The sequence below is a fragment of the Oryx dammah genome, unplaced genomic scaffold (assembly GCF_014754425.2).
Source record: "Oryx dammah isolate SB20612 unplaced genomic scaffold, SCBI_Odam_1.1 HiC_scaffold_18, whole genome shotgun sequence".
NCBI classification, from domain to species: Eukaryota; Metazoa; Chordata; class Mammalia; order Artiodactyla; family Bovidae; genus Oryx; species Oryx dammah.
This window is the reverse complement of record NW_024070202.1, coordinates 92,508,795-92,536,452: the sequence shown is the minus strand read 5'-3', so window position 1 is coordinate 92,536,452 and position 27,658 is coordinate 92,508,795. Positions and strand designations below refer to the sequence as shown.

Sequence of the window (27,658 nt, the reverse complement as noted above, 5' to 3'; positions counted from 1 at the left end):
CAGGCAAGAGTACTGGAGTGGGGTGCCATTGCCTTCTCCATTCCTTATTCTAAACCCCCTTTTATTATCTTCTTTGGGAGAAAAACAACGGATTCCAGCAAAGCGAGAACAGGGAGGGCGTATAAGAACACGCACATTGTACATGCACAGGGCCCGTGCAGAATATTCCTTGGTAACCAGCTTTCAAGTCACTGGTTTCAGAGTCTCTGCTCACACCTGACCTGCTCTAGGGGACAAAGGTCTCTGAAACAGGCAGGGCTATATTTGTCCACAGCGCTTGTCTCATCAGGAGCCTGCCTGTCCCTTGGTGGATGGGGCCTGAACAAATCTTTCTGTGCTACCCATCAGGGCCACATAGCTCCTTGATGGCGCTGTGTGGAGAAGTGATTAACACACCAACCACAAGTGCCACAGGCCCCAGGGAGGCGGAGGGGCCCTGGAGACAGGAGGTGGCCTGGGAAAAACTTCCCTTCAGCCGAATGGAAATACTTCACTGGTTTTCTTGTCCACGAATCCCCATGTGACAGCATTGAGTCTGTGGGTGGGTTGCTGTGAGAGGCTATGTCCCTCTTCCTTTTGGGGACCAAACGTTCCTCAGGAGAAGCTGAGTTGGGGCCAGTGCAGGAGAGCCTACTTTGTTAGCTTTGGTACCTGACCCAGCCCCTCTCAGGCTCACAGCCCTTCCTAGAGGTTTCTGAAAGAAAAAGATTTAAAAAGCTGTCTGGTTACGCTGCCATATTTAATGGGCACCCTTCAGAAGAGCTGCAAAGTTTAGTATAAGTACAATGTTTACAACAAGTGTGATTATTTCAGCAGACTGATATGGGGAAACCATGTGTTTTGACATTTTTGTCCAGGTGACTATCAGGCCCTTGATCAGTATCTTAAAAACAAGACAAAAGGGTTTCTAACCCTGGCAAAGGTGCAACCGGGATGAGAAACCCAGGGACACTGAAATACAGGGAGACAGGCACAGCTGAGATGGACCAGATGATGGGCCAAAGCTCAGCCATCCTTTCGGCTTCTCTCACAAAGAGAGAACAGAGCAGCCTAACAGAGATATATATATGTCAGACCCCTCCCAAAGATGAAAAACCCCCAACCCTCTGTGTGCCAGGACGACTGTCCTCCAGGCGCCCATGTGAGTCTTAAAAAAAATCGCTCAACACCTACTGAAGTCTTCTCCTTCCTAGAAAACAGTATTTAACAAGAATGGTCTTATTGACTGAAGCAAGTGAAGGTTACGTGTTTAGAAAACTCATTAATAACAAACACCATTCTTAAAGAGACAGACTCAGACAGAGAGAGGAGCTGGCAGGAAGCCCATCCCTTAGGCTGCCCTGAACATGGGGCAAGCTTGCGGATGGTAGTGCTGAAGGCCAGAGGCCGGCCTGGCCTCCGATCAGAGCAGGAGTTCGTCTTAGTCTCAATTTGATGAAGACGTTTACCCAATAGCTCCCAGAGGTACAGGGCAGAGGGTCTCGTTTCTGTTCTTTTACAGACAGTGGGAGCAAATGACTGCTTTAATTGGTTAGGAAATCAGAAGGCTCAAGCCAACAGAGGGTTTTGCCCTCTGTTGGGCCGGGCCCCACTAGAGTAGAGTGTTGGACACAGGCCCCATCTTCTTCTTGGAGGTTTCCACTAGAGGGGAGAATCAGAATGCCCCCGACTTGTTGGTTGGTCTTTTCATATTCATCTCTCTCTTCTTCACGTACTGGCTCGTGTGTACACATGGGCTTGAATGGGTCCCATGGACTGGCATTGGGAGGCAGACTGTCAGATGCCAGGACAGGAAGGATGGAGACGAAGCTGCTCTGTGTGCCTGGGATCCCAAGATGGTCTCCCCTTGGGGAGCGATCCCCAAGGGCTCAGAGCCAGCTCCGCAGCACCACCGAGTCACCAGGCCAGAGAGGCCAGTTTTGGGGGGCGGGGGAAGCAGGGAGAGAGGGTGTCCAGCCCAGAGGCCGCTCACTTACACAAAGAATCCTTTCAGAGTTATTGGCTGGCAGGGCTCCTCTCAGACTTTTTTTTTTTTAAGGGCTTGTGCACTGAATACAAATCAAGCAGCTTCACTGGGCTGTCACACAAACTGGCCCCAGACGCCAAGACAGTGACGCAGGCTGGGGGCTCCTCTAGCCGAGGGGCCAGCGCTCAGGCGTCACGGTAGGAGGCGCCCAGATCCCCAGCTGGTGGTCCCACAGAAGCGGGGCCTCAGCACCTCTTATCAGAAGCAGAGCCACTTCAGTCTGGTGTCCTTCAGAAAAACACTTTCAAGTAGACCAACACGACAGGTTCCCAAGAGCATGCTGCTTAGCATTCCTGCCTGGTAGCAAGGAAAAACGGAAAAGACAGGGATACTCGGCCGAGGGGCGGGGGTGGGGGGTGGGTAGCGTTCTAGGGTGAAGGAGAATGAAGTAGTCCTGTTATCCTTGTGTAAAAACAAACAAATCTACCTCTCCGCTGTGGCCAAATTCAGAACTGCGTTTGAGAGAGGCCAGACGTGAAACACACAGAGAGAGTATGGCTAGGATGGATAGATGAACCAACCAACAAACGGGGGAATTCTAATTCTTCCTGCTACATCTGCTAGAGGAGCTGAAGGGCCTAGCTTCCCTTACTTCACATCCACTCACTCCTAGTTCCTCTAGACAGAAAGGTGATTTCCACTGGAAGCATGTGCAGACAGAACTGTATCTAAAACCACAGATTAAGAGCTGGCTGGGGGCTGGGGAGATCTCACTCCTGAACAGGCTGGTGCAATGAGAAAGGAAGACGGCCTCAGGAACCTGGGTGTCAGCCAACCCACCCATCGGTTGTTCCATGATTCATGGGGAAGCCAGTGGTGTGTGGTCCAGGCGAGGCTTCTAAGGGTAAGAGCTGGCCTTTGGCTGAAGGAGGGGGTAGGCTGAGGACGGTCACAACAGCCCCTGAGAGACAAAATTCAAGCCCACATTTTCATTCTTATTCGGGATCCTCCAAGTCTCCCTCAGAAACTCCTTAGATGAGACAAATGAACCCACCTCGCCTGGCCAGTACTGGATGATGAGCTGAGGCCATACCAGCTGTAAGGAAGGGAAACCGAGCTATGGCTGAAGCTGACAGCATAGAACTGGAACAATTAATGAGCTGCATGAGGCAGCCTGACGGCCAAAGATGCTGATCCACAAAGAAAGTAAACAGCAGATCAAGAAGCCTGGAAGAGAGAAGGCAGTGCCAACCTGGCACTACTCTGTGAACTGGGGGGATTAGAATGGCTGGGAGGCCACAAAACACCTACAAGACGCAGTGGAAAAGGACAACAGGTTGCGAGCCAAACTGGACAGATTAAAACACAGAAAACGTTCCAGATTGAGTGCTTCTTAAATTCGGTCAGAAATGTTCGAGGGTAAGTATAGAAAGTGTGTTCCCATCTCGTTCACTCTCTCTAAACTATAAGGCATCCTCTGAAGCAGGGAGCTGCTCCACAAGGGGCCCTAGAATATTCCTCAGAGAACAGACCGAAGCGATGTGACTGTTTTTTAAACAAATTCTGTGACACACCCATGGTCAAGGAAAATGGAGTCACAACATGAGAAGAATCATCTTTCCTCAAGGCAAAAGGGACAGAAAGTCAACAGCAAAGCTGGAGAAGGACCCAGGTGGCCAAGCTCCCAGTCAGACTCTCCACACAGCTGTCCGCTCCCCTCTCCACCCTCCCCTTGTGTTTTAAATTAAGAGTCTGTGGATGGAATTATTTTTCTTTAGCCATGCAAAATCCAGGGACGGACAGCTCATAGATATAAGGACCCTGGGCAGAACCTCTGGGCTCCTCTCGTGGCCCAGCCGGGTGCCCACCAACTGCACTGTAGCTCGGGCGCTCAGTGGGATATTTATAGCTGCCTTTAAATTTACCCGACTCTCCATAAAGCGAGGTAATGGGGCGCCCTTTACTGCTGCTCGTGGTGATTGTCCTAACATTCTTTAATTAGCAAAAAGCGTTGGCACAGCCACTTCAAAGTATTTGATCTTACGGTCCTGGTGTTCCCTATTTCAGGCTCAACAGCCCTCACTCCCTTTGGAGAAAATGTACTTTAGCAAATTTGAAAATGACAGGCACATGTGTCCATGAGCACAAAGAAGCGTATTTGTGTACCTACACTCATGCTTCTGCTCACGCTTCACAAACCCACAACTGCCAGGAGCCCATGAGCCTCGATGATACTTCCATAAAACTCCTGCTCATCAATCTGTCATCAAGGGGATATGAATTTTAAAAACTGAGGACTGGTGAAACCTTAAGGTCATCAGGATCTTCCTTAAACTTCCATTAAAAAAACAAAACAAAACTGGTCGTTTCACACCTATCTTTTCAAAGATTTATGGAGTAGGGTTAGGGTTCTTGATACACCATTAGGGAGCTGTGAACTCCTATTCACTTGGGCCAAAAAACAGTTCTCTTCCTTCTGAAATAATTAATTCCTCACTATGATCAAGGTGTTGGGCACAAGATGGGGAAGGTCTCTGCTTTTATGGGATGTGCAAGTAAACAAGATAATTTCAGATAATGGTATATCAAATAAGAGAGTAAAATCCAGGGATGTGACTATGATTGGTGGGGCTACTAAAGTAGTCTAAATACAGGGTAGTCATGGAAAGTCTCAAGAGACCCGCTCAAGAAGAAGCTGACCACCTGAAGATGTGGGGGAACATTCCAGACAGAACAGTTATATTTGTGTATAACTGCAGGCATGGGTTCTTGGTTAAGGATCCAATTTGTGCTGGAGATACTTGAAAAGCCATTTGCTCATAACTCTCACTCCTAAAGGAGAGAACCAGCTCAGAATACTCCAAAAGAAAGAAGAGCAGCTCAGCTGAAGGGTAGGGGTCGACCAGAAAGATGATAAAACACGAGAGCACAGAAACAGCCAGGGCACATGGCTGAGGGCCTGTGGTCCACGGGGCACCATTTGTGCATGTTTGTGTCACGTGTGTGTCTTTTTTTTTTCTGGCCCACGTGGCATGTGGGATCTTAGTTCCCTGACCAGGGATTGAGTCCAAGGCCCCTGCATAGGGAGTGAGGAGTCTTCACCACTGGACCACTAGGGAAGTCCTTTGGTGGTTATTTGAGTTATGAGGGGGAAGAACACTGTAGCATTCCAGGCAAATCAGTAACATAATCTGATATAGCATCACAAAGATTGTTTAGGTGGCTGCAGAGAATAGACTTCGAGGGAAAGAGGGAAAAATCTGTCTTAAATACTTTAACTTCTAGTTTTGAGTAAATATTCTGTGATATAAGATGTTAACATAAGAGGAGGCTGGGTGAAGACCACAACCTATAATCTGAGTATGTTTAACCTGTTTCTAAGTCTAAAATTATTGCAAAACTAACTGTTAAAAACAGTGAAAAACACCTGATATCTTAAATGAAGAACTGAAAAGCCTAAATTAGGGGTAATACCAAAAACAGAGAGGAAAAAATGAAAGAAAAAAAAAAAAAAGGATTCTCTCAGAACTGACTTTGGTTAGAAATATTTCCCTTCTATACTAGTTTCCTTATTTTTAATACTACTGCTACTACTAGTATTACTATTAGCTTAAGACTGATGGATTTTCCTTACTTGCTGCTGGTTAGATAATACCACAAAATAAGTACAGTTGTCAATCCTAATATACACATGCAGAATCTGAAGTTTAAAGAAGTGACTCACATATACAGCATATACAAAGTAGACAAATAGAACCATGATTTGAACCCAGGTTTCTCTGATTCCAGAATACTTTTATAACCTCCACACAGTATAATACCCAGTAGTATGTATGCATGCATGAAAGTGAAAGTGAAGTCGCTCAGTCGTGTCTGACTCTTTGTGACCCCATGGACTGTAGCCTACCAGGCTTCTCCGTCCATTGGATTTATTCATTCACTCTCTCTCTCTCTCCCTCTTTCATTTAACATATTCTCTACAACTCAATTGGGGGAAATGAAGTGTTTGGGCTTTCACCAACCAAAACATGAATAAACTGAATAAATGTATAAAACCACTGTGTATTTGTGTATAACTGCAGGCATGGACTCTTGGTTAAGGATCCAATTTGTGCTGGAGATACTTGAAAAGCCATTTACTCATAACTCTCACTCCCACATCTGCATTTACATCTGCTAGGCTCTGATCTTTAGGCTTTTCTTAAATCTCCAGTGAGTGTGAAACTCAACATTTCTGTGACTTAGCTTTGCCATTTTGTAGCAGTGCCAAGCAGTACTTCTAATACTACTGGTAAATGCTTAGATGTTCTAAGATCTTTGGGATAAAAACCAATAGGCCATATAAAGAGTGAGAAAAGTATTACAAAGAGGAATCAAGGCAGATTTTGTGAGTTTCTCTGCTCTACCTGCCCCCTTCTCTTGGTCCACATGATGATTCCTGTTGCACTGACTCAGGGAACCTGCTCACTTTCCAATGGGAAGACCCAGTGGCCACATCACCCATACTTGGCTGCTCTCCTTTCCCCCTCACAAGTACAAGAACACAGAGGACACATGCTGGTGATTAAGATATGCCCTCCCCCTTCTCTTCTTAAGTGGCACATCACATTATCACAGTGGTTTAAAATTTGAATGCTGAGTAGATTTGAGATTGAAACCAGACTCTGTCACTGCAGTCAGCTGAATGAACCCCAGACAGATCATGCCCATGCCCCAAACCCCAAACCTGTAAATGCTACCCGGTATGAAAGAAGGGTCTTTGCAGATGAAATTAAGTTAAGGGTCTTTGCAGATGTGATTAAGTTTGACACCATCCTTGCTTGTCCAGGTGGGCCCTAAATTCAATGGCAAGTGTCCCTGTATGTCAGAGGCAGACAGGGGAGGAGAAGTCAACATGACCAAGGGGATGGCCGTGATACAGCCACAAATCAAGGAACAGGACGGCCACTGGGGCTGGAACAGACAAAACGCCAAGTACAGACTCCCCTCTAGGCCCACTGGAGGGAGGCTGGCTCTTTCAGATTTTGCACTTTTAGCCTCCAGAACTGTGAGAGAATAAATTTCTGATTTTCTAAACCACCAAATATGTGGTAATCTGTTATGTCAGCTTTAAAGTTACTTACTAGTAATAAAATTACTTACTAGTTCTGTGATTCTGAGAAAGCTTCCTAAATTCATCTGCAAAATGGGGAATCTAAGGGTACCTCCATTGCAGAGCTGTTGTGATGATCAAAATGGAAACCAACCAAGGCTCCGGGCAATGTTGCCGTCAACATCACTGTTGTCATTGCCACACGAAGGCAATTAAAGGGAAGGATAAACCACAGGGCTTATAACAGGCTAGAGCACCTGAAGAGTACATTTCCAAGGCTTTTGGCTGGTCCTCTCCAGGCTGTCTGGCCACACTGATGATGGCGCTCAGAATGGGCACAAACTGTTTATTCCACAGAGGCAGTCGTGAGGGCATTGTGAGGTTTCCCCTCCTCAGACCTGGCAGCCCAAAAAGAAATGGGAAGTCCTAGCCTCAGAGAAGAGGAAGATGCCTTGCCATGCTCTAGCTCTTTGCCATTCTTATGAAGCATCTTGTCTTCTCTAAGGCTTTCTGCAAATTGCTCTGGATGGGATCTGCCAGAAGAAGCTTTCTTGTCCATTTTCTTCCGACATCCTTCTTTACAGTTCTTGGGGGAAAGGGACAGTGGATTTTGAGGGCACTGGGAAGAGTGGGTAATTCTAGAACAGTTGTGTCACCTTGAAGCCTCAGGCTCAAAGAATAAAACCCATTCCATTTTTATGGGTAGTAATGGCATGGCCATGGGCTCACTACAGGATCACAGGCAAGAAAAACAATCTTACTTTTTTGTAATGGTGACTTTATCCATTAAACAGAAACTTCATGACCCACTGATTCTTGAGGGATATCTGTGAAGGTGGGTGGAAGTGAGAGAAAGATGCAAACACACACACATACACACGTTTGTTGCCTTAGGTAGAAGAAGGTGACTGTTTCCTTACAGACCATTTCTTACGTCTTGTCACTAATTCACCAATCAACTGGTGTCTTTCCCTTTGTGAAGGTCAACTTCCATATTTTTATTTCCTCCTGTTTTCGAAATCCCTTTTCCTTCTGTGGGGCTTTTTCTTTTCTTAGTTAAAATGGCAGCATAAAATGTATAAAAATAGACAAGATGCTTGAGTAGGGTTTGGCAGCCTGACAGTATTGCAAACAGGAGCCAGAGTTTCAGGGAGTACACATGTGATCTTCCTGTCACGGATGGACCTACCTTAAGGGGCCCAAAAGCCTCCTGGAGGCAAGATAGTACCCTGCTCACTCCTGGCAAACCCTGCGAGGCATGGACATCTAGTGGCAACTGAGGATAATGCCTCAGGGATGCAGGTCAGGCTGGGGAGTGGTCTACTGTGGGCTTTACAGAGCTCAATTATGCCGGGGCGCTTTCCAGGGGGCTTAGTGGTAGAGAATCTGCCCCTGCTGATGTAAAAGAGGCACTGAACCCTGCCTGGGTGGGGAAGGTGCCCTGGAGAAGCAAATGACAGCCCACTCCAGTGTTCTTGCTGGGGAAATTCTATGGACAGAGGAGCCTAGCAGGCTGCAGGCTGTGGGGTGGCAGAGAGTCAGTCATGCCTGAGCAACTGAGCATGCGTGCAAGTATCCTGGGTCCCCTAAGAGCCAGTCCCCTGGATGACCGTTTCCTTCACTTCTTATTAGGGGTCCAAAGTCACTCAGAATGGCTGTGGAAAACCATGGTTAGCCCCACCCAGCAAAGTATAACGAAGCACCTGCGTACAAAAGCACAGAAGACAGACATCTGGAAGTGTCTTCAAGCCCCAGGTTTAAATGCCAATTAGCCACACACTGCCATCTTGGCTGAAGGGCTGAGCTCAGAATTGACACAGACTCTGATATTAATTAGTTGTGTGGCTCTAGCTAAGTCACTATGCCTCTCTGAACTCCATTAATAACATCTGTTAAATGAGAGGTTAAGTCCAGATGATCTCCAAGATCCTTTTTAGCTTTAACACTCAGTGACCTATGAGTCTTCTTAGTAGCTGGGAAAATACAGTCTGCTCTGCTTTGGATCTCTGCTTTGGCACTGTGGATCTCTTAGATTCAACAGAAAGAATCATCTGCTTCTCAACTTCGTGGCGCATATCCAAGACTTGGCTACAATCCCAAAGGATCAACCTTCTTCACAAAGCTTCGTATCTGGGGAAGGCTGGGAATTATGGACTATGAGAGCTGGAAGGAATTTTCTAGCCCATTCCTTTAATTCTAGAAATGGAAGAAACTAAGGTTTAGACCTGTGTTAAGAGTTGTCACATGTCTAATCAGTGGCAGAAAGGGGGCCTAGAACTCTGGTGTCCTACTCTCCGTGCAGGTACCCAGCTGCTGACACAGCCTGGCCCCATCACTGACTGGCTTCTCCAGCTCTATCACAGCAGTCTCTCTGTGGGAAACCACCAGTGAAAACACTCTCAGCACAGGACTTCTTCCTTCTCTCGTCTCCAAGTGTAAGTCTTCCTCTTCTTATTCCCTGATGGCACCACTCCAAATCAAGGAAGCAGTCAGAATCAGGGACTGTGAGGAGCAACAGACAGATGGCTAGATGATACTCGAGTGACAGGATTAGAGGTTCCAGTGTCACTTTTTGTTCAAAGGGGCTGTGTGTGCTGCCACGGCCCCACAGCCTCCCTGGTCCAGTGGACAGTTTCCAAGATGCTCCCTTAGCCTCGCTGGCCTACAAAGGGCAAAGCCATCCTATCTAGAACTCCGTGGGCTGCATGAAGCTTGGGCATACTCATCAATATCTCTCACAAATATTTACCAGGAGACTGCCTCATTACTAAGTATTGGTTTGATCCCACCCTTTCATCCACCTCCACAACATTTGCTGGGCCTGGCGCTGAACACATGGGGCCTGAATTTGCCCAGATCAGCCAGGCAGGCTCCTCTTTCCTCAAGGGGGAGGGGCAGCCATATTCCAGTGGACCATCCAGACCTGGGGCTAGGGTCTCCTCTGGAACTCTATCAGCTCAGAGCCAGCTGTGGCAAAGAGAGGAACTTCTCAATAGTAGATTTCCGATTCTCCTCCATGGATCCCTGACAGGCTAGATTCACAGCTCTGAGTAAGATGGGAGTGCCCGGCTTGAGGGCTTCCCAGGTGGCACTAGTGGTAAAGAACCTGCCGCCAATGCAGGAGATGCAGGTTTGTTCTCTGGATCGGGAAGATCCCCTGGAAGAGGGCATGGCAACCCACTCCAGTTTTCTTGCCTGGAGAATCCTATAGACAGAGGAGCCTGGCAGGCTACAGTCCATAGTGTTGCACACAGTCGGACATGACTGAAGCAACTTACCATTCACGCATGCACGTCCTGCTTGAAGCTGATGATGTGCAAATGGGGCTTAGTTAAGAGAGCAAACAGAGACACTAACAACCCAGATGGAACTAATCTCCATTTCTTTCTTTGATCATAAGGCTGGTGCAAAAGTAACTGCGGTTTTGCATTATTGAATTTTGCTGTTATTGGAATATATTCTTAAATAAATGTATGTTATACATCATTTTAATGTGCATTTCTCGCTTTTTCTTTTTTTGCAAATGACTTACTACTTGCTGTTTATTTTATATTTATTTTAGACTAGGGAAATGATGTTAGACAAAAAGCAAATTCAAGCCATTTTCTTGTTCGAGTTCAAAATGGGTCATAAAGCGGCGGAGACAACTCACAACATCCACAGTGCAACTGGCCCAGGAACTGCTAATGAATGTACAGTGCAGTGGTGGTTCAAGATGTTTTGCAAGGGCAACAAGAGCCTTGAAGATGAGTGCAGTGGCCAGCCATCGGAAAAGGATGACCGAGAGGATCGTTGAAGCTGATCCTCTTACAACTACATAAGAAGTTGCCGAAGTACTCAACATTTGACCATTCTACAGTCGGTAGAATACAGAATGGTTCAAATGCATTTGAAGTGAATTGGAAAGATGGAAAAGCTCTGTAAATGGCTGCCTCACCAGCTGACCACAAATCAAAACAATCGTGGGTTTGAAGTCTCATCTTCTCTTATTGTATGCAACAACACAAACCATTTCTCAGATTGTGATGTATGACGAAAAGTGGATTTTATGCAACAACTGGTGATGATCAGCTCAGTGGTTGAACTGAGAAGTGCTCCAAAGCACCTCCCAAAGCCAAACTTGCATCAGAGAAAAGTCATGGTTACTGTTTGGTGGTCTGCTGCCAGTGTGATCCATTACAGCTTTCTGAATCCTGGTGAAACCATTACACATCTGAAAAATATGCTCAGCAAACGGATGAGATGCACCAAAAACTACAATGCCTGCAATGGGTACTGGTCAACAGAAAGGGTTCAGTTCTCCATGACAATACCCAACCTCATGTAGCGCAACCAACGCTTCCAAAGTTGAATGAACTGGACTATGAAGTTTTGCCTTATCCACCATATTCACCTGACCTCTCGCCAATCAACAACCACTTCTTTAGGCATCCTGACAACTTTTTGCAGGGAAAATGCTTCCACAACCAGCAGGAGGCAGAAAATGCTTTCCAAGAGTTCATCGTATCCCAAATCATGAATTTTTACTCTACAGGTATAAACAAACTTATTTCTTGTTGGCAAAAATTTGATTGTAATGATTCCGATTTTGATTAATAAATATGTATTTGAGCCTAGTTATAATGATTTAAAATTCAAAGTCTGAAAGCACAATTATTTTTTCACCAACCTAACAATAATTCTTATGATTGAAATAAGTTAAATAAAGGATCTACTTTATCAGCCCCTCCTCTCTCTGCCTTCCTCCTACACACATCTCATAATACCCTTCACTGAAGTTTTGTTTTCCTTTTATCTTCTGGGTGTGCTGCACAGTATATGGGATTAGTTCCCAGCCCAGGGATGGAACCAGGACCGCCTGCATTGGCAGCTTGGAGTCTTAACCACTGGACTGCCAAGGAAGTTCCTCACTGAAGTTTTTTATGCACTGTTCTCCCACCTTGCCTCTGCCATGAACTCTACACAGAGTGACCATACTGAACATTTTTCTAACAGTGATGAAAATACCAAGCTCAGGATTTGAAGACTGGATTGAGATGCTGCCTCTGCTGCTTTCTCAGTTATGACCTTGAGTATGTTATTTGCCTGCCTGAGCTCAGTACATCCACCCACAAAATGGAGACAACTATGGCAACCGTGTCACCGGGTAAAGAAAGATTAAACAAGAACAGATCCATCCATCTAGCCAGCAGACAAACATCCCAGTAAATGACTCTTGAAGGAGATGAATGAAACCTGAGTTCTTATTGACTGGGAGAAAACTCTGGAGAATCACTTCTACTACCCAAGTTCTAGACATCGGAGCTCTGCTAGGGTTCAAGGACTGGCTCCCCACTTACTATGTGATTTTAGGTCATATATTAACTATTAACGTCATTATTATTTGACTGCAAATGCATAATAAAATGTTGGTAAACAATGGGGAACCCAACTTGCCAACAATGGAACTGCTTTCACTCCATTCAAGGACTTCAAAAATTCCCTGGCATATTTAAGGATGTTTCAGGTTACTGGGCAGCAGAGAATGCTGAGATAAGGGGGTGGCACAACCCAGAGAGCTGAGAGATCCAGGACCTCCTCCTCTTAAGCAATAGCTCACGTGGAGGTGGTAGAAAAGCACGCTTGCTCAGGCAGAGGGGGCGGGGCACAAGGAAAGGAGCCTAGGGGGAAGCATCACTAAACCAATGCCATATTCTACCAGCTGGCTTTCCAGGGCTGAGCCACAGATGGCCCCACCCCTACTAGGCAGAGAAAGGGCCAGTCGTTTTCTCCAGTGGGAAAAGGCCGACCAAGTTCTGTTCCGTCTCCTACACTGGTCCATCCAATGCCCCGGAGTCTCCTCTCACCAGAAGTAGGGGCAAGTTGCTACGCAGTTCTTCTCAGGCAGTCCAGGCAACAAAGAAGAGCTGGTTAAGCTCCTGGGGCAGAGGGTTTAAGACCCACTCAGTCCAAACTCTGGGCACGGGGAGGGGAAAGGGCGCGGGGCTGCAAAGAGCGAGAAGCCAGGGTTCCGCTGCATGAATGAACAACGGGTTGTGCCGTGGTGGCTGGGAGTTCACCTCGATCCTTCCCGTTGGTGGTTGTGGTGTCCCAGGTTGTCATTCCCCTAGCTCCCCGCACTTGGTCTTTCCTTCCACTGTTTGCCTCCCCCGCAACCCTCATTAAGAAAACGATCATTTAAAGCCCCAGTTAAAGCCGAGGTGAGGAAATGTGCGAGGGAGGCGGGGTGGGGGGGCCGCGGAACAGGACGAATCGGCATCTGTGCAGCAGCGCCCTGGTCGCCCCCGCGTCCCCCCTCCCGCCCCGCCCCCCGCCCGCCCGCCCTCCCAGTGCAGCTCCGAACTCCGAGCGTGCAGCCCGGGCCGAGCGGCCGGTCGCCCCGTCAGCAGGCGGCGGGGGTGAGGATGACGCGGTCGGGGCGGGAGGCCCGCCAACAGCAGTAGACCCGCCGCGGGCCGCCGCGCCTCCGGCTCCTGGGGCCCTGAGCCCACCGCGCCCAGAGCCCCAGGGTGGGGGCGGGGGCCCCCGCGCGGTCCCTCCGCAGCAGCCCCGCGCCGCTCCAGCCTATCAGCGGCCACCCGGCGGCTCCCTCCGATCGGACCAAAATAGCTGCGAACGCCTGCGACTTGCGCGCGGCCCCTCACTTGACGCTCACTCCGGCTCCCTCGCCCGGCCCGCTCCCCGCGTCTAGAGGGGGCGGGGAGGAAACGGCCGGGGCGGGGGGCGGGGGGGTGGTGGGGGAGAAAGGAAGGAAGGAGGAAGGCAGGCAGGCAGGAAGGAAGGAAGGAAGGAAGGAGGGAGGAAGTCGGACGGAGGCGCGGAGCTCGGGGCTGCGCGGCGCGGGCCGGCGCGGCGCTGGAAGGCGCCGGCGTTAACCCCTCGAGGGCAGGCAGCGGAGGGGGAGCGGTGTTAATACATAAGAGCACTGCATCACGCTAATCTTCTCCCCAGAACAGTATGCGTCAGCAGTACATTCACGTTCTGACTGAAGGACAAAAGGATGAGAGAGCAGTCTGCGTGGCTGCTGCCTGCAACACCGCGAGCCCGGCGCGAGGAGGAGACGGTGGGCGCCGCGCGCAGGGGCCCCGCTGCTGCTGCCGCCGCCGCTGCCGCTAGCGAGCGGGGACCATGTTCCCGGGCTCCGGAGCGTTCCCCGCAGCCGCGACCCCCGCTGCTCACGCCGCCGCCAGCGCCGGGGCCGCTGCAGCAGCAGCAGCAGTCCGCGGGCAGCGCAGTCGCTGAAGGCGCCGGGGGCCGGAGCCCCGAACTCGCTCTCTCCGCACAAAGCCAGAGCCGGCGGTGCGCTGGGGGCCCGGCTGCGGCGGGCGATTCCGCGCCCCCGGACTCCCCGAAAGGGCCTGCGGTTCGGGGCGACCCGGCTGCCGCCGCCGCCGCTGCGCTCCTCCGACCGGCGGACCAGGTCCCGGCGCTGCCTCCACGCCGCTGCCCCTCGGGGGGCTGGACGGATTACTGCTCTTTGCACCAGCAGCCGGCGGACTGGGAAACTCAGCCCAGTTTGGGGCTTTTTAACCCTTAAGAGAAGAGGCGAGGAGAGAAGGGGGTGTGTGTCGAAGAGGGAGGGGGCGAAAGAGCGGCGGACACCTCCTCTTAACTCTCGCAGCACCGCGAGCGAACGACTGCATCAGCTGCCTCGGGCCGGGAGCGGCCGACACCAGGAGAGGGGGCAGCGCGGCGGCGGCGGCGAGCGCGGCCTGAGAGGCTGCGGGGCGCCCCCTCACTCCGCGCCTGGTAGCAACCCCGGAGCGGGCGGGGGGCACCGGAGGCACACTCCGGCGATGAAGCGGCATCCCCCTCGGCTGGTGCGAGCCGGGGCCAGGGTCCAAGGACAAAGCCGGGAAGCGCTGGCGGCGCCCCGCCTCGGGCGGAGGGGGGGGCATGCACCTGCATAGCCCGCCGGGCCTCGGCTCTCCCGGCGCGCCTCAACTCCGCGGCTCCGCTCGCCGGCTCCGGATTTACTAGAAGCCATTTTGTCTCCCCCTACCCCTCCCCTCCCCTCCCCTCCCCTCTGACCTCCCCGCCCCCTCGACTTCCCCCCTTTTGTTAATTAAAACTAAGAAGTGAGAATGGGAACGAGGTGGCCAGCTCCGGCGGAGAACGCTTAAGGACACCACGCCAGTTCTTCCCTTCCTTCCGAGGTAGGTGACAGCGAATGATGGGGTGGGGATGGTCGCCTCGGGGGGAGAGCAAGTCCCAGCGTTCCGAGGGCTGGCCTGGGGCGGGGGCCGCTGGTAGACGAGGGGCCACTCTTTAGTTTTGGCATGATTTTTTTTTTCTTCCCGGCCGATCTGCTCCGACTCTCTAATCGCCCCCTCCCCACCTCCTTCTCCAGATGGAAAGAGGAGCTCCTAGCTCACTTAAGCCGGGGTAGGGCTGGTTCTCCTTTCCGAGCCAAAATCCCAGGCGATGGTGAATTATGAACGTGCCACACCATGAAGCTCTTGTGGCAGGTAACTGTGCATCACACCTGGAATGCCGTCCTGCTCCCCGTCGTCTACCTCACGGCGCAAGTGTGGATTCTGTGTGCAGCCATCGCTGCTGCTGCCTCCGCCGGGCCCCAGAACTGCCCATCCGTCTGCTCGTGCAGTAATCAGTTCAGCAAGGTGGTGTGCACCCGCCGGGGCCTCTCCGAGGTCCCTCAGGGGATTCCTTCCAACACCCGGTACCTCAACCTCATGGAGAACAATATCCAGATGATTCAGGCCGACACCTTCCGCCACCTCCACCACCTGGAGGTCTTGCAGCTGGGCAGGAACTCCATCCGGCAGATAGAGGTGGGGGCCTTCAATGGCCTGGCCAGCCTCAACACCCTGGAGCTGTTCGACAACTGGCTGACGGTCATCCCCAGTGGGGCCTTCGAATACCTGTCCAAGCTGCGGGAGCTCTGGCTGCGTAACAACCCCATAGAGAGCATCCCCTCTTATGCCTTCAACCGGGTGCCCTCCCTCATGCGCCTGGACCTGGGGGAGCTCAAGAAGCTGGAGTACATCTCCGAGGGGGCCTTTGAGGGACTGTTCAACCTCAAGTACCTGAACTTGGGCATGTGCAACATCAAGGACATGCCCAACCTCACCCCGCTCGTGGGGCTGGAGGAGTTGGAGATGTCAGGGAACCACTTCCCAGAGATCAGGCCTGGCTCCTTCCATGGCCTTGGCTCCCTCAAGAAGCTATGGGTCATGAACTCACAGGTCAGCCTGATTGAGCGCAATGCTTTTGATGGGCTGGCCTCGCTGGTGGAACTCAACCTGGCCCATAATAACCTCTCTTCTTTGCCCCATGACCTCTTCACCCCCCTGAGGTATCTGGTGGAGTTGCACCTACACCACAACCCTTGGAACTGTGATTGTGACATTCTCTGGCTAGCCTGGTGGCTTCGGGAGTACATACCCACCAATTCCACCTGCTGCGGCCGCTGCCACGCTCCCTTGCACATGCGCGGCCGCTACCTGGTGGAGGTGGACCAGGCCTCCTTCCAGTGCTCCGCCCCCTTCATCATGGATGCCCCTCGGGACCTCAATATCTCGGAAGGTCGGATGGCGGAACTTAAGTGTCGGACTCCCCCCATGTCCTCTGTGAAGTGGTTGCTGCCCAATGGGACAGTGCTCAGCCACGCCTCCCGCCACCCACGGATCTCCGTCCTCAACGACGGCACCTTGAACTTTTCCCACGTGCTGCTCTCAGACACAGGGGTATACACGTGCATGGTGACCAATGTGGCAGGCAACTCCAATGCCTCGGCCTACCTCAACGTGAGCACGGCCGAGCTCAACACCTCCAACTACAGCTTCTTCACCACGGTCACAGTGGAGACCACCGAGATCTCGCCCGAGGACACAACGCGCAAGTACAAGCCTGTTCCTACGACGTCCACTGGTTACCAGCCGGCCTATACCACCTCTACCACGGTGCTCATCCAGACCACCCGTGTGCCCAAGCAGGTGGCAGTGACCGCGACGGACACCAACGACAAGATGCAGACCAGCCTGGATGAAGTCATGAAGACCACCAAGATCATCATCGGCTGCTTTGTGGCAGTGACCCTGCTCGCTGCTGCCATGTTGATTGTCTTCTATAAACTTCGTAAGCGGCACCAGCAGAGGAGTACAGTCACAGCCGCCCGGACAGTTGAGATTATCCAGGTGGATGACGACATCCCAGCGGCGGCACCTGCAGCAGCAACAGCAGCTCCGGCCGGTGTATCAGGTGAGGGGGCAGTCGTGCTGCCCACAATTCATGACCATATTAACTACAACACCTACAAACCAGCACACGGGGCCCACTGGACAGAAAACAGCCTGGGGAACTCTCTCCACCCCGCGGTCACCACTATCTCTGAACCTTATATCATTCAGACCCATACCAAGGACAAGGTACAGGAAACTCAGATATGACTCCCCCCCCAAAAAAAACTTATACAAATGCAATAGAATGCACACACACACAAAGACAGCAACTTTTGTACAGAGTGGGGAGAGACTTTTTCTTGTATATGCTTATATATTAAATCTATGGGCTGGTAAAAGAAACAGATTATATTAAAATTTAAAAAAGAAAACTCAAAACAAAACTATTTTCTAACTTGTAAGTTCTATTTAAAGGGGGTAGGGGAGGGTTATCTTGGGAATGTTGTGGGGTAGAAGTCACAAGTCAACTTGCTATGTGGCCAGAAGTGATTTCTGGTATATGGTTAAAACTGCTAAGATAAAACCAACTTAAAACACCAACAAACATCCCTAAAGAGTTAGGGTGTGGGCTGCTGAGGGGTGGGGTGGGGGTAGATGGAATTTGTCATTTTTTTTTTTTAGATGATGCTTCATAGGACCCAGGACTACCCATTTCTATAGACATCTTTCTTAGGCTGAGAGCTGTCTTTGCAGATTTATCTTATTTAAACAAAAAAAAAAATTCCAAAAAAAAAAGGCACTAAGAATTTGTACTGTGCTTAGAATGTTGAGAGGCAATAAATTTTTCTTCTGAGGCCAAGGGGAGGACAGATCTGTAACACGATGTTTTAAACAGGAAAATCACCGAAATTCAATTGAAACCCTCAAGGGACTGAGGGTGTGCACCCCTGTGCACAGACCTTCTTGGTTTGTGCACTGGGATACCGCGTGCCCCGCCTGAGGGGAGTGTGGAAGGAAGGAGCAGAGAAGGAAGGGAGCTGGCGTAGCTCGCAGTCAAATGCTTTCACATTGTCAGATTCCTGCAGTTGGGCTTAACCCACTCTGTGCAAGGCATGTGTCTATTCAGGGCTTCCCAGGTGAAGGAGGTGGCTCCTGAAGGGGCCTGGGGTCCCAGAGGAGGATGGGAGCAGAGAGCAACAGAGAAAAGGTATTCACGGGAGGCCATACATCAGCATAGTGCCACGTCCACCTGTTGTTCCCAGTATCTGACAAATGATTGTCGACAATGATGGCATTTGATGATTTTCTTTTATAAAGGGTTTGTTTGTTTTAAGGTGGAGAAAGGGAGGAGAGGCTGGGAGTGGGAAGCTTGGGGGAGTGGAAGCTTTTCTCATGCTTGTGATTTGGTGACTATTCTAAATGCTGATTCATTAGGGATTATTACGGCTGATGTCAATGGGTTGTGGTGATGGGTAGGGGGGCAGAAGATGGGGAGAGAAGAAACGGGGGAGACAGAGAGGGCACAGGCTCATTTAAAGTGATGGAGCCTTTCCTCAGCAAGGATGCTTCAGAAAAAAAGATCTGAAATCCACAGTTGGAACAAAGTGATGCACACGCACGCACAGTGAGTTGGCCGTGGAGTCCTGTTGAATGTGGCACAATGGGGCAAAAGGCTTCCCTCTCCCAGGCCTGCCTCAGGAGGAGGGGAAGAGAAAGGGTGGGCATGGGTGGGGAAGGCAGAGATCTCTGTTATGCTGGTCCATTTAATGATGTAACTTTACTTATTATTTTAGCTTTAAAAGGAAATAAAGGGTTCAGATCTGAAACGGTGCGGGGGGGTGGGGAAACGCCAACAAAAGAACATTGATTGTAATGTGAGAAAAGTGTATTTTTGTATTTTAATAAATATTGTTCAATTTTTAATTCAATGTCCCTAAAGGGTTAAATTGAGTAAGACCCTGAACCTATAGCTTCTTATGAGCATTGACCGAATCATTTCTATTTAAAGGAATAAAGGGGAGAGGAGGACCATGTTCAATTTCTTTTAAAGTATGGGAACACGTTGAAGCTGTCAACCACTTTTCCTTAGCTTAAATAAAAGTACCCCGATTCTAGTGCACCTTTCACAAGCTAAGTGTGTTAGTCCCTGGCTCTGTTGGGGGTAGAACCGAATTTCCTGTGCCCTGGAAAAGCGGGGGAAATGGGTCAACCTCAGCTCCTGGGACCCGGCCAGGAGTTAAATGCCACCTCAGCAGAAGCTGCTGGTCAGACAGCACCAGCTTTACTGGGGGGACCCTGGGGGACTGGGACTGAAGAGGACTGCAATAATGTTGTTAGGATTAAAAGATCCCTCTGGCAGGGCTGCTCCCATTCTCTGGGTACTAAATAAACAAATGTGTCTCTCGGTGGTGGTGGTGGGTGTTGGTCTCCTGATGCTTAGCTGAGGAGTGTCATTCAGGCAGGCTGCCTGAACTGGGACCCTGCATCTCTTCAAGCGCCAGTATTTATACTAATGCAGGGAATCGGGACTGAGTGGGTGTGATCTCCCTGGCGCTGAACAGGGAGAGAGGCGGCAGCACTTTGCAGCAGTTGGCTAAGAAAGGGCCAATTCTTAATCCTCCTCTCTTTCTCTGTGTATTTTGCTTATACAAAATTTCTGGGTATCCGTGTTTGTGGCAGCATGTATGCATGGGCTCACACTTTACGAAACTGCTATTCATGTTTCTAGGCTACAAAGATGCGTTCCCTCCGCCTGTCCTCTGCTACCCTACCCCCAATAAAAAAGAGAGAAAACTGCAGCAGAAAAAAGGGTGGGACTTGGCGAGGACCAGCTGAAAAATCCAAGAAATCACCCCCTCTCCTAGTGCCATAGACACAACTCAGGCTGTTTATTAGAACAGCTTCCAGGGTACACATTCAGAGGTGATTGTAAAGGAAGGAGCGGCCTCAGAAGCAGAGGGTGTGGAGCCCATTTCCTCCCACCCCTGCTCTTCCGACAGCTCTCTGGGCAGTCAGGGAACTATGCAGTTGCTGTGAAATGACAAAGGCATGGGGGCTGAATAGACATCTGAGGAGAGAGATGAAGAAACAGGCCTGAGACATTCCCGGGGAAGAGTCCTAAGAGCAAATGCACCTGTCCTGGGTGTGGGGCATATTCAGGCTCTGGAATCTAAGGGAGAGGTGTTTTCCCGGAGGAACGTCAGCGGACGTTGTGGAGAGAGAATATGGTTCACGGGCTTGAGTGTCCTTAGAGCTGTTGGGGGGTTCCTTTGCTCACTGGGCCTGCTCCCTGACCTGGGCACAGGTTCAGCCTCTAGAGCGGCAATGCTCCTTTGCCACGGTGTTGAGTATGCCCTCCTCTGTAGCAGGCACTTGGGTCAACTTTTCAGAGAGGGGTCCCCTGAGCACCGAAAGTGCCGCCTTTAATGCTGGGCAGGAGACTCATCCTTGGCCTGGCCAAACTGTAGGGTCTGTTACTTGAGAATGGAACATGGGTTGGCAGCTCGCTGGATTGGGGCAGGGGGGTGAGGAGAGTCATAGCAACATGTTAGAGGGAAAAGAGTGCTGCTGATTATATGGAGTTAGGGAGTTTTTGTGACAGAATTTTTTAAAGGCCATGAAAAATCATGTAGTCTAATCCCTTCACGTTTTATAATCAAGGAAACGGAGCCCCAGAGCAACTGAATGATATAGTCCAAGGTCACACTGCTAATTAGGGGAAGAGGTGGGATTGAAAGCCAGGTCTCCTGACTCCCCAAACCAATGTGATTTCTCATTCAGGCTCCCAAAAACATATTTCCTTCCTGGCCAACATGAAAATGGGACCTTCCTATAGATACTGCTGTGCTCTTTTTTCCTCCCTCTTGGAGCTGTCCAATCTCCTTCGAACCAGCTCTACTGAGCAGAATTCTGACCACAGGGGCCCCAGAGCTGGCCCAAGGGCCACGTGTGTTCACTAAGGAGTTGGATTCTCAGGACTACACAAAATAGCTGCCCGATTCTTAGGTTCAATGGCAGACAGAAAGCACAGGAATCCCACAGAGGGCAATGACTGCTAGGTAAAAGGTGACACAGACAAGGCTGGGTGCTCTCCCAACCTTGGCCTGGGGAGCTCTGCAGAGTAAAGGATTGACAGAGGTCTTACAGCACCTCTCAGAGCAACTTGTGCACAGTGGAGTGCTTTCTGCTTGTTTGCCTGAACAGTGAGACTGTTTGGGGGAGGCGGGGGGCTCCTTAACTCTTCTCCATTGCATCTGCCCTAGCCCCAGCTCTAAAATCATGATCTGATTGCTACTCCCATAATCTGCTCTAGGGCATTTTATGACTCTTTGGTCATAAAGCTGCATCCTATTGGCAGTGAGGGTAGAGGAGACAAACTAGTTTCTAAGGCCTAGGGACATCTGCTTTATCATGGCTGTTAATATGTACCAAAGCTGGTGGGGCGTGGGGGTGGTGGTCGGAGGGAGGGCGGGCAGCATATTAATAGTAGGGTCCCTTCAAGACAATTCCTATTAATGGGGAAGAGGTCCAGAGTCCATGCTATTCACAGTGAAGAGCTCTGGCTCACCTCAGTAGAGCTGAATAGAGATTAACAGAAGGCTAAGTGGGCTTCAGTCAGCCCAGGCTACTACCTCAGGGGCCAGGGCACACAATTACGGCTCCAACATTTTACTGCAACAAAGCAGTAGGGGCTTAAAATTAGAGAAGAAAAAGAAGAGAAAAAGAGAACATTTATATCCAAACATATGTCTGATTTTATCTCCTCTGCTGGCACTCAGTGCTCCATGCCATCGGCTAATGCAGGCACTGTTCACGCCATTTCAAAATCCTGCCTCAGCTAAACTGCAAGGCACTTTTGGCTCAAAGCACCTCTCTTGGTTTCCATCCATTCAGAAAGCACCCTTTCCCCTGGACAGGGGGAAGAATGGTTTGGGCAGTGGATTAAGGTTGTTTTCATCTTTGCTTTATATTGAGATGAAGTGAATTGCTTCTTGGAGCAGGGATAAAGGCTTCAGGAAGCAGATCAGTGAAATATACATATCTGCAAAGCAATATAGCATAGTGCTTGCAAGTACAGACTCTGGAGCCAGTCTCCCCAGGCTGAATTCCAGCTCTATCACTTACTAGCTGTGTGACTTCAGACAAATACTCATTTTCCTCATCTCTAAAATGGACATAATATTGGTGTCTACTTCAATACTTCATAGGTGGTTGTAGGAATTAAAATTTGATATTATTTAAGGGGAAGACCAACTGACCAGCCTCCATCACCACCTCTATTACTGAACCTCATCCACGTCCAGAGAGAACACGCCTACTGAACTAGTCTGGTGAGGGGGGATGGTCACTCAGAAGTCCTGGGGAGAACGACAACACTGTCTACAAGCCCAAGCACTGTGGGAAAGATGGGTTTCCTTTTCTTTGTGCTCTCTTCTTTAATTGAGCCCTTTAGATGACCCAAGGCGCTGTCTTAGCCCAGGAACAGATCACCTTTTCTTCTGGCGAGTCAGGAGACAGGAAAGGTGCCACAGCTGGTAGTGATGGTGCACAGCCTGAGAGCTGGGGTAGGAAATACTACCAGAAACCCTGGGCCTTTGCCAAGAGGGTACTAAGCTGCTCAGTATCTTCTCAGATCATCTTGTTTATTGGGGTGCTTTACCAAGGGAGGTGGGCCCATGGAGGCACCAGTAAGGAGAAAGGAGCACAGAGAGGGCTGCTGGGGCTTCAGAGCAGTTTGGGGGGGGTGTCTTGGAGGAAAGAAAAACAAGGCAGGAGAAAAAGCACCATAATCTGAGCAAGTGAGAGTGGAATGGAGCTATGTGGCAGATACAGAGGCAAAGGGGCTGCAATGCAGTTCGGGAGGAAAGCCAGGGAGATTCCTCTGCCCTTACAAACAGGAGGCTGGCTGGACCCTGGATGGGGGGAGGAACAGCAGTGTGAAATTCATAGCACGGAGCAGAGAAGAAAGGCAGGGAGATCAACTTTCCAAGAGAAGCCTAAGAAAGCAAGCATTTGATTTCCTAATGAGAGGCTAGAATTAGATTTTAGCATGATCACAGGTTTCATCCTCTGGAACATGCCAGCTTTGCTGTCAGTACTTGGGCCAAACCACCTACCCACGACAGTCCTGTTCCCGATGCTGGAGGCTGTCCACTGCTGGGCGGGGGGGCGGGAGATGCTGGAGGCTGTCCACTGCTGGGAGCAACCCCTCCCTCAGGGCTGTAATCAAATTCTGATCCTGACAGGCTCCCTCCTTTCTAAGAAGGGACAGTCATGGAGAGGAGAAGAGGGGATATAGCAGCTCACTGTATTATTTCCATGGTGGTGGTGGTGGGGGGTTATATAAATCATGTTTACCCATAAAAATCATGACGACTGCGAGTTTGGTGCTACACGTGGGCCCTGGCAGTGAGTCAGAGAGATGAGGCTGGGGCCCGTGGGGGATAGCCCTGAGAGAGGAGACTCTCTTGCCCAAGGAAGGTAGCATTTGAAAGCATGGTGCTGCCGTCTCTACCTTAGCCTGGTAAAGATTTTTGGACCTGTAGTAGGGAAGCAGTAAGACTGAGAGGCCACGCTAACGCCAGGTGTGGGGATTGGACGGACCAAAGTGGTACTTAGCTTTTCAGGTTCATCCATTCTGTGCGCCGAGAAACAATACCAGAGCCATTACTAAAGTTGAGATTAATTACTAAATACCAAAGGAACAGCCCTTGATCTATTTGTTTTTTTAATATCCATTCACCTGCTTCTATCTCCCATTAATAAAAAGCACACCCTCCATTCCTTCTCCTGTCACACTTCCCCTCCGTGTGTGTACAACTGTTCTGTCATGATGTCAAGGATGCCCCGCAAGATCCTTCCATTCTAGAAGCCCAATGGCTCTTTCTTCCTTTTCACAGTCCTGTTTCCTCTTCCGAGGCAAGTCCTTAATCTGTAGTTTCTTACATTTCACAACCCTGGTTTCCCTGTCTGTGCAGGTGGGGATGTAGTCACCAGATAAGCCACTCTACCCGTTCCATGAGTCAGCAAGTATGACGGAGATGAGCTTTCGCACATGAACTGTTCCCTGTGCAAAGTTTGGTTTCCTGGCCTCAGGCTACTGTTCCCCAGGCTTCAAGGCCCAACCCACTCACCCAGGTTCATTAAGGACACTCAGACAGGTCCTCCTACTCAGGTTCCACCCTGGAGGTGAACTGAATGAGCTGGAGGCAGTTCCCTGGATAGTGCCGTGGTGCCTGCAGGAATACACAGCACATCCCTTCCGGGAGGCCCATCACAGTGCCAGCCATGGAGCCCAGGCCTCAGATACGGACGGCCTGTTCCTGCAGCCCCCTAGCTGCAGTGGCTACAGTGATAATCTATTACCACTGCAAGAAGACTTAATTTCTGGACTTAAAGGAAGTCGGATAATACTTTATCCTATTAGCATTTGCCTGTATGAATTGACAATGGCTTCCTTCTGACATGACAGTGTATTCTTCCCATTCATCTCTAAAGGGGATGAGTTGGGGAAGTCTGGAGTTAAGATTGGAGGGAGGGCTTAGGAAGAGACTGCTAAAGGAACCAGAGGAAGGGAAGACAATTTTTCAATGGGGAATGGGGAGAGGAGACTTAGAGGGATATGGCAAGACTGAATAGCTCAAAGAGCTTGCCTGCATTTCATTCGGTTTCCCTTGTGAGGGAAGTAGTGGCAGCTGCTGGGTGTGTTGTACGTACGTGTACAAGGAAAAAAGGTTCTGAAGTCACAGAGAACAAGCGCAAGAGAGGACTGGACTTGGCCTATTCCGTGTACCTCTGGTTTCAGCTTGTTGGGCTGCAGAGTAACTTTCCCGTCCTTTAATCCCTCTTCTGCATTCCTGTTATGAGTCCACACCTGCTCTGACCAGTGGGATCAATGTCAGCGGAGGGCCCCTCCGCATCACCTGTGTGTTCTCACAGCTGGTCGACCTGGGATGGGCAGCTGAGGACAGATTGACAGTTTCCAGCTTCTGACTTCAGGAAGGTGGAGACAGTGAAGGGAGTTTCCAAGTTAATTCAGAAAATCTTGGTGAACCCTCTTATTTTATTTGTGAGGAAAAGGAAGCCCAGGGAGATGTGACTGCCAGTGCCCGTGAGCTGGTGGTACTGGGACTAGGTCTCTGGGTTCTCAGCCCAGCACCGGCAGAGCTACTGAGACTTATAATGGCAGGGGGCGCCACGGACAGAGGCTACAAGGTGACCAGTGCCCTCTGGAGTCTGCAAACTGGTGCCATCCCTTACTTTTTGCTTCCAGGGAGGCAGGGAGAGGAGGGGAAGGCCTTTCACACCAGTACTTTATCTGGGCTTCATACTCTAAGCCAGATGGTGCCACACCTGACTTCACTCAAACAACTAGAACTGAGAAATCCAGCAACTTTTCTTTTCTCTTCAACTATGAGTGTTCCAGGGCAGGAGAGTTCTGATGGCTGCCCAGCCAGCAAACAAATTAGAAGGAGCATTTGTGGCTGAGGCCACCCTACCCATCTCCATAAAAGTGAAGATCTGTAAAGAACAGGTAGAAGGAAGTTCTGCAGAAGCTCAATCATGTCAGAGGTCTGTTCAAGGTCAAGCTGACTATTGGAGAAGCAGGGACGTCTTTGCTAGTACTGTAAGCAAGGAGAGACCTTCACAGGAACACCTCAGACAGCCTGGGCCGACTCGGGGACCTGCAGCCAGTGAACCCCCATTCCCCCACCTCAACAAATCCTCTCTAGGGAAACGACAGAGTGGCCCTGGCTAGAATTCTGTCACATACATTTAATTAGAATCTGTCTCCTTCTTGATGGTTTCAAGTGAAGTCCCAACAGAAACATTCTAAAAAACAGCTGCTTGCAGCCAAGGATCTCTTTTAACCAAGTTAATTTAGCAGAAATTTGCCATCTTGGATCGGGTGGAGTTACCTCTCTTCTCAACTTCAAAGCTGGGAAGAGAAGGGAGGTGGGGAAGGCAGAGAAATAAAGAGGAGGGCGGGGGCTTTGAGCAAATGAGTTTCTGTCTATTAAGGAAAGGTAATTTCTGCTAGCTCCCCTAGAGACCGGTCCCCTCCAATAATGGCCTGACTCTAATGATTCCCACTCCTAAGCAACAGCCTGTGTTCTGCTGGTGTTGAGCTGAACCGTGCCAGAGAAATTCCCTTTTTCTCGGAGGTACTGCTATTCTCATTACGCAGGAGAGATTACCAGCCAGGAGGATGTATTCTTGGGAGGGGGGACAGAAAGATCACCAGAGAATGTACCTCTCTGAGGCTTGGTGCTGCTGACCTAGGACAAGAAAGGCTGAGAGACAGGCTAGAGGTTAGTGCTAAGAGGTAAGGGCAGACACTCTGAATAGGAGAGAGAAGCAAAAGCTTAGACTGCAGCCCGCCAGGCTCCTCTGTCCATGGAATTCTCCAGGCAAGAATACTGGAGTGGGTAGTCATTCCCTTCACCCAGGGGATCTTTCCAACCCAGGGGAAGATCTCCTGCATTGCAGGCAGATTCTTTACTGAGCCACCAGGGAAGCCCCGAGGAGTTGATAAACTCAATGCAAGACTGGCTGGGAGGCAGGGGGAGGTCATGGAGGTCTGGGTGTGAATTAAGCTCAGGCATAGTGAACAAAAACTGATAGCACCTGAGGAAGGCAGCAGGGTAATATGAAAAAGCTGAATCCATTTCAGGTCCTTAAAAACCGATCATGTTCAGGGCAGAAGCCCAGGCCCTTGGGCTAACACTGAAACTGGGGTGATGGCTGAGGCCGCAGTGTCAGTGGGGGTGGGTGGCGGGGCCCTCTTGTCTTGCCCTCTCCCTTCTCATACTCTGAGGCCAGTGGGGAAAGCTAATGCCACCATGGCTGTAGGTGCTGCTGAGGCTGTTGCCAGCAGGTCTTGAGTCAGGGGCGGGGAGTCCCCTTATTTTGCCCCTGGTGGCTTCCCTGGGATGGAGTCACACTGCTTCCAGCAGGCAGCCTGGCCAGAGAGCCTGCAGTGCAGACAGATGCCCTGGGCCGTAATCAGGATGGCGAGACCCTTTATGGTGCTGCAGCTTGGCTCTGGGGCAGTGCCAGAGCGGCAGGGTGATGTTCCTCAGCCAGATTCATTTCCCCCCAAACCTCTTCAAATATGTGGGCCATGGAGAGAAGCAAATTTAATTAAATTACGGTGTTGTGGGCTGCCCTTCCTGGGCAAGGGCTAAAAATGGGCTCCTGCTGACACTCAGACCCATCTGTGTGTATAGAGCACGCGTTTCTTTGTGCTTGGCTGTCAGCAGCTGGGTGGGGTTGGCAGTGCCCACCGCTCGCCCCGGTGAGCCGGCCCCTTTGCCGCAGCGAGGCAGAGTCAACGCTGATGCGGCCGCAGCCCCGTGCGGCTCCGCTGACCTTTTCCTTTCTACTTAAAAGATGACTGAGCGGCACTCCCCCTGCCTCCATCAGCTCGTTTCTCCTCCAACGCCTCTCTTGCGGACA

General features: G+C 50.3%; 2 protein-coding genes across 2 annotated transcripts in view; one reads left to right on the top strand and one right to left on the bottom strand.

Moving 5' to 3' along the window:
- The window catches only part of SND1 (staphylococcal nuclease and tudor domain containing 1), a 423,281-nt gene that overhangs the window by 47,919 nt on the left and 347,704 nt on the right, over positions 1–27,658 (bottom strand). The gene's annotated exons all lie outside the window — the stretch shown is intronic.
- LRRC4 (leucine rich repeat containing 4) lies at positions 14,746–17,995 on the top strand. The gene is made up of 2 exons (XM_040259577.1): positions 14,746–15,214; positions 15,409–17,995. The coding sequence occupies exon 2, from the start codon at positions 15,509–15,511 to the stop codon at positions 17,465–17,467; it is 1,959 nt and encodes a 652-aa protein (XP_040115511.1). The 5' UTR covers positions 14,746–15,214; positions 15,409–15,508; the 3' UTR covers positions 17,468–17,995.